The 12,230-nt window shown below is 41.0% G+C and overlaps 1 protein-coding gene across 5 annotated transcripts in view; it reads right to left on the bottom strand.

The window, feature by feature from the left end:
* The window catches only part of mgarpa (mitochondria localized glutamic acid rich protein a), a 35,533-nt gene that overhangs the window by 23,011 nt on the left and 292 nt on the right, over window positions 1–12,230 (bottom strand). For 4 of the 5 annotated variants that reach the window (XM_088295118.1, XM_088295117.1, XM_088295116.1 and 1 more), the window contains exons 2-4: window positions 11,127–11,227; window positions 2,462–2,567; window positions 1,423–1,440 (exon numbers count right to left, since the gene is read on the bottom strand). In XM_088295118.1, coding sequence (XP_088151244.1) covers window positions 1,423–1,440; window positions 2,462–2,567; window positions 11,127–11,227 — 225 coding nt within the window. Of the gene's footprint in view, window positions 1–1,422; window positions 1,441–2,461; window positions 2,568–11,126; window positions 11,228–12,086; window positions 12,162–12,230 lie in introns of those variants that run through there. The other variant, XM_088295119.1, reaches the window with a different exon arrangement.

Here is a 12,230-nt window from a genome sequence, read left to right on the forward strand (position 1 = left end):
TTTTGTGAGACCAACAAAAATGACGAAACCTCTCCCTCGCTGCTGTGGGAGACTCTGAAGGCTTATGTCAGAGGGAAAATTATTTATATATTAGTTTTCGTCAGATTTAGTCATTCCTATTCATGGTAGTTTAGTTTTAGTCGACGAAATCTCCAAAAGGTTTTTGTTGGTTTTAGGCGACGGAAACGCAAAAAAAACAACAACTTTTAGTCTAGTTTTTTTTTAATTTATTAGACCGAAACTCCAAAAGGTTTTAGTCTGTTTTCGTTAAAAATAGGAATACAAGGTTTCCACTCAATAGCAAAGACTTTCTGATGGACTATTAAGGATTATGCATTACAAACGATAACGTAACAGTGGAATCAATGCGCATTGCTCCAAAATAAGCCGAGAACCAAAATGTTTTATTTGGCAACTGGCAACGCTTAATTTCACTTAAAGCAACATAAAATAAAAAGGTTTTAACAACATGGACTTGTAATAGACTTGTTCTATAGTACAGTAGCACAAGTACAAACTTTAGCAAACATATGACTTGTTTACTTGTACCAGCTTGCGGTTATCAGAGCAAAGTACCCTTGCGAGTGTCACTGTCGCCATTGTCCGTCAAAGGAACGCGTGGCAGTGTGTGCGAGCCGAGACGAATGACCGCAGACGTGTTCGTGCGACACCAGCATGTGTGATGGTGCGTGCATGTGCCCTGCGTGCTGTCACGGTGGTGGGTGTGCCCAAACGAAAGATAGGTTGCACTTGATTCCAATGTTTTGAAAGACAGATTACATGTACATGTACATCTGACGAACCACACGCTAAGAATTTCCTCCCGTCTTGTCTCGTCAACGAAAATTTCATGTATGTCACGTCACGTTTTTGTCATCAAATAACCTCGTTTAGCTCGTCATCGTCTTGTTATGGTCATGGAAAAAAGGGGCGTTAACGAAATATTTTCATCATCGTTGACGAAAGCAACACTGCTCTGCTGGCCTAACACAATCAAGAAATCATGATCATATTCTTTACATTGATGTCATATTATATCCTAGTGTAGTATTTTTTGTGAGTTTTTATCAAATCAGAATTCAGCTAGCTTCTGTTGTCAAGCAGATTTCACAATACCAGGAGCACGCACTCTTTGAAAAAAGGAAGAAAAAAAATGAAAAAGGGTTGATTTTAAAGAGTGCAGAGGAGTGAATATTGGGTAAGTTAAGTTTTGAGGGAAGTCACAAGAGGGTGGGGCGACTTTCTTCAGTAAACATGACCAAGGATGTCATTCACAGAGCAGGTAAAGTTAAAAACAACAATTCATTCCTCGTCGTTAAAAGAAAACTTTGGAAAATACTGGAGGGACGCGGACAAGACCCAAAGTTTCTTTGAGACAAGATCTCAGCATTTAAGTCAAGTCTTAAGGCAATGTTAACTTACCATTGTCAACGTTGTGGCCTGCAAACAAGAGAGACAAAAATTCCATTCAGAAAAAACAAACATACACCCCCATAAATTTACATGACCTCATGTGTCACGCGAGCTCATGTCACTACGCAAAAGTAGCGTATCAAAACTAAATGGCGGAAGCATTGAAGTCAGCCCCAGCAAGCATGTTTTGATAAGGTCAAGTTAAATATGATTAATGTAACCCCATTGGCTTCAATTCTTAATGTAAATATTCATATTTTTACTAATGGACCAAGTTACAGCAAGAAGTTTGTACTAATTGCAGCTCGGGCTGTGACGATAAATTGATCTGGATCTGTATTGCGATAGTTGGGTGAGTCATATCAATAGAAAATGGTATCGATAAATTATCGATAAAAAAACGACAAAAAAACAAGGGAGCAGATTCGACCCATCACTGCCCAACTCGTCACAAACTCCCCCCGTTGAGGAAATACAACCCGAGGGTTACGCATGAGCCGTTGAGCTAGCGTGACTCAAAACCCCCCCCCAAAAAAACGGGTGGCGTAAACCGCACTTACTGACGATGTGTTTGAGTGCCCTCATGTATATCTAAACAGTTTGTTCGTCATTTGCGTACGCTTTCCAAATGATCAAACTACTAACTATTCCTAAAGGACTGATTGGTAAATGATGCAATACATAATCCAGTCATGTTGAAGTATGAAAATGCAATCATGAAGCATGTTACGGGTGAGCTTATTTATAATGAGTAAACCATTTAGAATTGTTTATTAACTACATACTAGCCATTATTCATGTGAAAAACATGAAGTATAAATGATTAAACTCACTAAGTACCAATGCTTTACTAATATCCTTATTTTGATGAGTTAAGCATTTATCGTTGTATTTACACACTATATGCAAATGATTATACATGTCAGAAACATGCTTTATAAACGATTACTTCAGTATTTACAAATGCTTAACTAATTCTTATTAGTGTGTACTTATTATAAGTTGTTACCGAACACCTCACACCCCACAGTGAGATACAAATACTTACTTTTAGGAGGCCATGGTTTAGGCGTCCATAGTTTCTTGGGTCTAGCATTAATTTTGGAAATGCGATCATCAAATCTGGCACTGTCAGTGGACACCGTATTGAAAGCCTAAGGAGAGAAATTACACAGTTTGAGTATAATAATTTTTGTTTATTATACGACCACAAAATTAACAAACCTCAAGCTTGGAGGGTTTTGGTGATTTTATATTTATAGCTGTCATATCAGAAATAGAAGGATCTTTATACGCAAAGTAGGTAAAAATATGTAGGGAATTTGTCTTCACAGTTACAACACACCCAAGAGAAAAACTGGGGGCTGTGATGAAGAAAAGATGCCGACCTAAATACACTTACGAGCAGCTATCTGCCGATGCAAGGCAGGCGCATCCGCAGTGCACCTGAGCCATAACAGGGAGAGGATGGGTATCGTAGAGCCAACAAAACGCGGAGGTAATAGGGATGTGTACAATGTATTATCATGATGTGTGTCCCTAATGCCGAAGTCAGACTACACGAACGTATCCCGATTTTGAGCCAACAGATATATCACAGGCAAATGTGCTGACTTGTAGCCGAATTTGAGTTGTTCTGACGCAAATTGTTTCATACTAGGGCTGGGCGATAATCCGAAAATTTACCGTTACTGAAATGTATTACTATGACCGAAATCATTTTGCCCATGTCGGTAAATTCGGTGTTAAAAAAAAAGAAACGCCTTTTCTGTCTGCGGCAATGTTCATGCCCCTTTAAGACCGCTACAGCGCCTCTAGTCACGTGACTCCACCCGCCTGATCAAGAAAGAAAACAGACGTCGCTGTCGTAGCTGGCGATTGAAATCCAGAAGCTTTTTCACCACCCACAACACAACCATGCTGTGCTGAAAGTTCAAAGTGAGAAGCAAGGTTCGACAAATGACAACAGCCCATTAACGGAGGCGACACCAAACGAGAGAACATCTCGGAGGTGGACGCGATAGCCTAGCACATGGCTAAAGATAAAGCTCCTCTCGTTCCAGTGGCGCGCACAGGATTTAAACGCTTCATGAAAGCCGTACTCCACAATATGGACTACATCGGGCCGGGAGCTTTGACATGTCAAGCATTTTGCATCCACATCCGACTTGTGGTCGGGTCGCAACATGGATCCCTGATTGAGCCTGACTGTGCATTACATAGATGACGAGTGGCGGCTGCGCACCAGAGTACTCGAGACGCCACATTTTCCCCGATGATGCACACTTGTTTATTTGGCTTGCATTGACATTATCTTTCATTTTATTTAGCATTTTTTTGTTTGCCATTATTTACATCATGACAGCATCTTGGTGCAATCTGTTTGCAGAAAAAGATTTTGCAAGAGGTACCCTTTTTCTTTGTGACATTGTTCAAGTCATGCAAAGCAAGCTATTTGGAATGTTTATACAAATGATTTTTGTACTTTTATTTTTCATTGAAAGTAATGTGTACCAGTTGGTCAATAAAAAAAACAGTCAATATGCATTTCCTGCATTTATTTTGATTTTAGTCCACGGGGGGAATTTATCGTGCATTTATCGTTATCGAGGTAAAATTGCTCAATTTCTCGCGATATGGATTTGAGGTCATATCGCCCAGCCCTATTTCATACTCAACGATTGGTCGTCTGGCATTCTGGAATACTTCACGCTGATGTGTTGTCTTATTTTGTGTAATAACCTTCACATGCCACACAGCAAGGGAGCAGTGTCACTTGGGGTAAGGTGGAGAGGGCACGGGGTGGTGAAAGAGTGAGTGTCTTTGCTGTGGGGGAGAAGGTGGCAGTTGCGAATAAAGTGTGTAACGAGTTGTCAACATTTGGAGTTTTCATTCAAGCTAACATTGGTAGCAGAGGATGGTTAGCAACGACAGAGTTCCGCCACCGTTTGAAGAAGGAAAACCCTACGAAAGCTGGAAAAATGAAGTCGGAATTTGGACAAGAGTCACCGACTTGGAAAAAAAGAAGCAAGCCCTCGCGGTGGCTTTGGCGCTATCAGGTGGGGCGCGAGAAACAGCGATGGAAATTCCAGTAGACGACTTAAACCAAGACACGGGAATGAACACTTTATTTGCCAAACTTGATGGGCTATTCCTTGCAGAAGAAAAAGACAGAATATGCAAAGCCTACTCCAATTTTGATCGCATTATGAAAGACGTGAATGGGTTTATGGCGGACTATATCATCAAGTTTGAACAGCGCTATTCACGAATGCGGAAATATAACATGGAACTACCCGATGCTGTTTTAGCGTTTAAGCTGCTGGACACAGCGTGCTTGGAGATGACAGACAGGCAGCTGTCTTTAACAGCATGCAGCGACTTAACATTTGCTAATATGAAGTCGGCGCTGAAGTGGATATTTGGCGCGAATGCGAGTGCTGCGACGGATGCCATCAGCCAGGAAACTGTGTATGCTACGAGCATTAACGAAAAAAAGGCAGTGCCTGGCAAAAGAACACTCGGCAGAAAACTCCACAGAATGGTACTAATCCCCTTGACAAGTTTGGACGGTGATCAAAATGTGCAGTGTGTCAAAGCACGTATCACTGGGCTAAAGACTGCCCACACAGAAGTGAGAATGTCGCAATAACTGAGGATCGTCAAACGGAAGTTGAAGAGTGTAATGTTACACTGCTAACCAAGGAATCACCTACAGATGCAGAAATATTCATGACTGAATGTTTTGGCTCAGCTATAATAGATACTGGTTGTACCAGAACAGTATGTGGACAAATGTGGCTTGAGCACTACAGCTCGGTATTGGGAAAGAAAAGTGCAAATACTATGAAAGAGACTGAAAAACAAAGTCACAGACCATTTAAGTTTGGAGATGGAAAAGTGGTCTACTCTGTGAAAAGTGTGAAGATACCTGCTAAAATTGGGCACACAAAGTGTAATATACAAACTGAAGTTGACATCCCCCTGCTTTTGAGTAAGTCATCACTAAAAAGAGCAAGAACAGTTTTGGACATGGAGCGTGACAACGTCGTAATGTTCGACCAACCTGTCAAACTGGATTTTACTAGGTCTGGACATTACTGTGTAAGCATTGTGGACACTGATGGAAAATGTAATGCCAACATGCATATGCCAGCTACTGAGAAAGAAATACTGACAATAACAGATGAAATGACAACCGATGAGAAGATGAAAGTTTTAGAGAAACTTCACAAACAATTTGGACATGCCTCAGCTGACAAGCTACAAAGACTTTTGAGCAGTTCTGGGAACAATGATTCTGGATGTGCCAACCTGCTACTGAATGTAGTAAGTCGATGTGAAGTATGTCAAAAAAATAGTAGGGTTAAACCAAAACCAGCTGTTGGCTTACCGCTTGCGTCAACGTATAATGAAACAGTTGCTGTATATTTGCACGAGCTGGAACCGGGAGTATGGTACCTACATATTATTGACCAGTTCACTCTTTTTAGTGCAGGGAGTGTTCTGACTAGAAAGAAGTCTTCTGAGATCGCCAAACATTTTATTCATGATTGGATAAGTGTTCATGGCCCCCCTAAAAAACTTTTCAGTGACAATGGTGGGGAGTTTAATAATGAAGAAGTGAGAGACATGGATGAGAATTTTAACATGGAAGTAAAAACAACAGCCGCCTATAGTCCTTGGAGTAATGGGCTATTAGAACGACACAATCGAACCCTTACTGAAATTATAATGAAAGTGAAGACAAGCACTGGATGCAACTGGAGCACTGCTATGGATTGGGCTTTGATGGCAAAGAACTGCATGGCCAGTGTCCATGGCTACAGCCAACATCAGCTGGTGTTCGGACAGAATCCCAACCTACCTTCTGTGTTGATTGACAAAGCACCAGCTCGAGAAGGCACCACAAAAAGTGAATGGGTCGCGAAGTATATTTCAGCTCTACATGCCGCAAGAAAGGCTTTTACTGAAGTAGAATCTTCTGAGAGAATTCGTAGAGCACTAAAGAAACAGCTACGTCACACAGATGTATGAACTAGGTGACAAGGTTTACTACAAACGCGTCGACTGTCCAGAATGGAAAGGGCCAGGAGTGGTCATTGGACAGGATGGTGCAGTTGTTTTTGTTCAACATGGAGGCACCTCTGTTGGAGTTCACCAACTCAGACTGAAGAAGGTTGCTCAGGAATATGATGATGAGGTTTCTCAGATTACCTGTGAGAAACAGACCAATAATAAGCAACTGTGTACCGTTGATGCGGCTGAGGAGTTGGAAGGCGAGCCACATGCCGAGTACATGGAGAATGACACATTGCCTGCTCTTGTGAACACAAGGGCTGAAGGACAAGAGCATGAGAGAAATATCCAATTAAAGACTGGTCAGATTGTAACATTCAAAAACCCGGAAACCAGCATTCAACAAACAGCAAAGGTTTTGGGACGTGCAGGAAAAGCGACTGGAAAATATAAAAAAATTGGTTCAATTTTGAGCTGCTTGGGCCTGCGGGAGTGGCTGGAATCAACTAATCATCAGATGTTTCACAATTAGAAGATTTTTCAAATCTAGGTGGATCAAGATGTGACGGACTATAGAAGTGAGGACATATTTGTGACAAATGATGTCTTATTTGACAAAGCCAAAACAAGCGAAATACAGAATTGGAGAAAAAATTGTGTTTGAGGAAGTTGAGGACAAGGGACAAAAGTACATATCCACACGATGGGTATGCACTCTGAAAGAGACAGCGACTGGAATCATACCAAAAGCAAGGCTTGTTGCAAGAGGTTTTGAGGAGCTTCAAGTTGCTGAGCTACAAAAAGACTCACCAACCTGTGCCTCGGAGTCGCTGAGGCTTCTTGTAGCTGTGATTTGTCAAAGACAGTGGACACTTCATTCGATGGACATAAAGTCATCCTTCCTACAAGGCATGGAACTGTCTCGCGTCATTTTTGTCAAACATCCTCCTGAAGCCAACTGCGGAGGGGCGCTTTGGAAATTGAAAAAGTGTGTGTATGGTTTAGCAGATGCCTCTCTGTATTGGTATAACAGAGTGAAGGACATAATGATTTATCCAGGAGGTACAGTATGCAAAGTTGACCCAGGAGTTTTCTACTGGCTGGACACTGAGAAAAACGTAACGGGTTTGAGAAAAACGAAACGGGTGTGCTTGCATGGCATGTTGATGATTTCATTTGGGGTGGTTCTCAAATGTTTGAAATAACTGTCATGGCACATCTCAAAGTCAAGTTCAGTGTTGTTCGTGAAGCTCATGATAATTTTTCGTTTGTGGGTGTAGATTTTGTTACTTCTGACAGAGGGATAAAAATACACCAGGCCACATATATTGACCATTTACAGCCGATACATCTCACTCCTTCGTGTGCAGCTGAGCATACTTCACCTGTCACTGAAGAGGAAAGAGATCAGTTAAGATAAAAAATAGGGCAACTTTTGTGGGTTGCAAGACAGAGCAGACCTGATGCCATGTTTAATGCCAGTAATCTGGCTTCAAACCTCAAATGTGCTTCCATACAGACAATTATTGAAGCAAACAAAGTTGTATCTAAACTCGAGACCAAGTCAGTTGAGTTGAAATTTCAACCCCTTGGGAAAGATGATAGCCTACAGTTTGTTGCATTCACTGATGCATCTTTTGCAAATCTATCTGATGGGGGTACTCAAGGTGGGCACTTTGTTGTTTTGATGGGTGAAAATGGAAAGTTTTCTCCCATTTGCTGGCAATCAAAGAAAATTAAGAGAATGGTCAGAAGTACACTAGCAGGTGAGACACCTAGCTATGTCTGAGGGAATTGACAATGCCATTTTTCTGTCAACTTTATTTTATGAACTGTATGCTGGTAGTCCTGATCGACCTGTGCCAATAATCTGTTACCGATAATCACTCACTTATGGATGCTTTGAAATCTACCAAGCTTGTTGCTGAAAAAAGACTGCGTTTGGAAATCAGTTCTATTAAGGAGCTTATCCAAGCCAAAAGGGTTAAACAGGTGCTATGGTTAGACACTAAAGATCAACTGGCAGACGAACTAAAAAGGGGAGCATCTCCACCCGTTTTGCTCAAGGCTCTCCAAGAAGGGTATTGGAGTATTAAATCTAGCCAACATACTGTTTACACAGTTTAAAAGAAAAAAAAATATGAAAATACACATTCACGTTATATTGTAATTGAATGTAATGTTCAATGTTTTGGTGTTAAATTGAGCAATTGTATTTTTATATTTTTTTAAGAGACTGAGATTGTGGTCTTATTTTGTGTAATAACCTTCACATGCCACACAGGAGAGGGCACGGGGTGGTGAAAGAGTGAGTGTCTTTGCTGTGGTGGAGAAGGTGGCAGTTGCGAATAAAGTGTGTTTACGAGTTGTCAACATTTGGAGTTTTCATTCAAGCTAACAGACGGAAGTCTGCAATGTCGGAATTTTTGTTCATCTTGCTGCATAGTGTGACACATCCTACGTCGTCCTTGGATTGGTTCTTCGGCACTGGCCAACAGGAAGGCTGACTTCATACTCGTGACGAGAGATTGGGCACGGCACGCACAAACAAACAATGTGATGTACGGTATTTAAAAAGTGACTTGATCAAAAGGGGAAATATTGGAAACTATAAGCAGCATTTCAACTCATGCTATGTTCAATAACTGCAAGCTGGAAGCTTATTAGCAAAAGTTGTGTCATTAAAGGAGAAGTCAACCCCAAAACGTCTTTCCAATAATATGTTCTATGCGCCTTCACTGGTCTAAACATGGCAGTCTCATTAATATTGCATTTTTGAAATATGAGTTAAGCAACAAAATCCACCGGTTTTTAGCGATGTCAGGGAGCGACCATTTTGTCACATTCTGTTGATTGAAAATGGCATCACAATTGCTCAGGGTTCAGGTAACGACCAATTATGACTCAATGTCAAAAACAGGTGAGCCGCTTAACATATCGATATCGATTATATATATATATATATATATATATATATATATACACAGTGGAACCTCGGTTTTCGAACGACTCACAGTTCGAACAAATCGGAGTCCGAACAAAAAATTCGAGAAATTCTTGCTTCGTAGTTCGAACAAAAATCGGAGTTCGAACGCCGGTACGACGTGTGAGTGCGTACGCGAGGGTGGGATGCTGAGCGGCGTACGGGTGTAGATTGCTCTCTTCGTGACCAACTGTTGTCGCGTGCGGACGTGCTGCGTTTTGCTCTCACGTTTTATTTAGCTGTACAAAGTGTTTTAGCCCCTAATCTGTCATGACCCGTGTCGGTCATGTCAGGTCTTTTGTTTGTTTTTGTCACGTCCCGTTTCAGTCATGCCATGTCTTTGTTTTGTTGTCCCAGCTGAGTGGGGGCGTTTCCTCCAGCGCTCGTTCCCTTCCCGTGTCATCATGGCTGGAGAGACGCGCCCACCAGCCACACACCGGTTCCTCATCAGTCACGCAGCTGTGTCACATTGACTGTTAATTACCCGGACTACTTAAGCGCTCAGGACCGACGGCTTGTTGTCGGAACATTGCTTCTTTTGCTTGAATGTCACGGTCGCTCCCTGATCTCGTTCACGCTCACGCTCACGCTCATAGAGATTTGTCACTGTCCCTGTTTCCTCGTCAGTTTTGTTCAGCCTAGTCGCGTTTAGTTCCCCTTTCGTTATTTTGCACTTTGTCACATTTGTTTGTTCCCCCAGCACCTGGTTTGCCCTCTTAAGTTCACTCATTAAATTCCTCTTAAGTTACCCTTGCCTGGCTTCCCTGCATTTTGGGTCCTCCTCCTTCATCTCGCTACGAGCGCCCCCTTACATAATCATTCCTCCAAAGAAAGTCAGTGAAAGCAGCAAAGGAATGATTTCGGTGTTCGAACAAATCGCTTTTCGAACAGGGTTCTGGAACGGATTATGGTCGAGAACCGAGGTTCCACTGTATGTATGTATGTTAAAAGTTAAACGGTGTAGAATAACATATGTGTGAAGGCCTCCGCCGTCACACAACAAGTATTGTGAAACTGACCATACAACACAGTGCAGTGTGATTGCGTTTGTTATTCTATGATGGATAAAGTTATCGTTGGCACACAATTCTTGTCTGCGTATTAGTGAACATCATAAACTGCCAATGAAGTGTCACTTTGTACGTCCATCAAAACTAACAAGGATCGTGAACAAGTAAAGTTGTTAGCTTTCAAATCGCTTTGCACTCATCTGTTTGCGTCTGTGAATCTTCCACAGTCGTCCCGGGAGCCACCAGTGGAAATGGCACATTGTCAAACATGGGTTGCAATTTACAGTGTATATTTGCTCATTTCAACCTTTTTAGGCAATGTAACCAATGTTTTAGCTATTTTTTTAATAGCCGCAACGCCACGTTTCTGCTGTAATAATGTTAAATCCACGAATTTTCAGAAGAAAATACGGATAATCCGGAACAGTTGGCGGTTGTTTTATTTGTGTTAAAACTTAGTTATAAGAGAATTATTATTTCACAATTTTTTTTACACTTGTTAACTTGCCAAGTTAAAGTTGAAATGTTAATCGAGCATTGGCTATTGAACAAAAAAAATGTGAAAATGAAAATCCATACAAATTTGAGGTCATCTTCCCAGAATGGGTTGTGTTTGAGCGTAGATGCTGCACCACTGTATATTTGATTGTAAAGAAGAAATTCATGAAGAAAATACAGAAGAGAGGAAGCCTAAAACTCACATATGATACAGCACCAACCAAAGCTCCACCACAAAGTACAGCGTAAACTATGTTTTCCCCAGACCCGCCAGGTGTTGATGACATTTGTCGCTGCTGCAAACCTGGAAAAACAAAAGACACTAAATTAAATTAAAGACAAAAAATAACACAAAACCAAAAAATCTGCTGCGCTAACTATTGAAGACTGTTTATCCACCAGTCACTTAATAGGCTTGACGCAAATCTTGTTAACGGCTACAAATCAGACTAAGAAAGTGACCTTGCAACAGTGACAAATGGTAAAGGTTCAAGAGTATAACAACATGGAGCAGATTAACTACATTTTATGACATCTATTGTATGAGAAACGGCTCCAACATTATTTTTTTTATTATTAACTTAAATCTTATAACTTCACGAGACAAAACTCACATTAAACTGTACTATCTACCAGAAGCAAAACAAAACATGCACCTAGGTTAAAATGATTTTTTCTATTTTGATGAATTATGAATTAATTATCTTGCCATACAACAGCCTTACAGAATGTAACCGAATAGGTAGCATAACTTCCTGAACCATAATTTAATAATTTAATGTTTTTGAGGAAAAACTGACTTACTTCGAATTGAATTAACCTTGAAATTTCAGAACTCAGATGCATTCTATACATTAGTCCACGGTAACACATACGCCCACGTCACGTGACCCACGGTCGCAACCATTTCTATGCTGTAGTAGTGAAGGTCACGCTCAAACTTACATAATCATACCTGACCGTTTACATGAGCTATTTGAATCATGCCAACGCAAACATATATGATTGAAAATGTAACACACCACGTTTTTTTCAATCTTGTTTGTTACTAGGCGCAAAACGATAACAGTTACGCGATAAAATTTTGTTTTCCAATGCATTTTCTTTAATGTGTGCACGTGTGCATGGAATGAGTAACCATCACAACGCGAGCAGAATATGACCTTGTTACAACGTGGGAGTCGACATCACGGAAGTGTGTGTAGGATTCAACCATTTCCCCGGTGACACTCGCGGTCTTACTGTAACAGCAACAAGACCGATCCAAGGTGTTGACAGGCGTTAAAAAATAGCTAAGTATAGATCTG

This window comes from Idiotropiscis lumnitzeri, chromosome 4, assembly GCF_059441095.1.
Source record: "Idiotropiscis lumnitzeri isolate Australia: NSW breed Sydney's pygmy pipehorse chromosome 4, RoL_Ilum_1.0, whole genome shotgun sequence".
In the NCBI taxonomy this organism is placed as follows: domain Eukaryota; kingdom Metazoa; phylum Chordata; class Actinopteri; order Syngnathiformes; family Syngnathidae; genus Idiotropiscis; species Idiotropiscis lumnitzeri.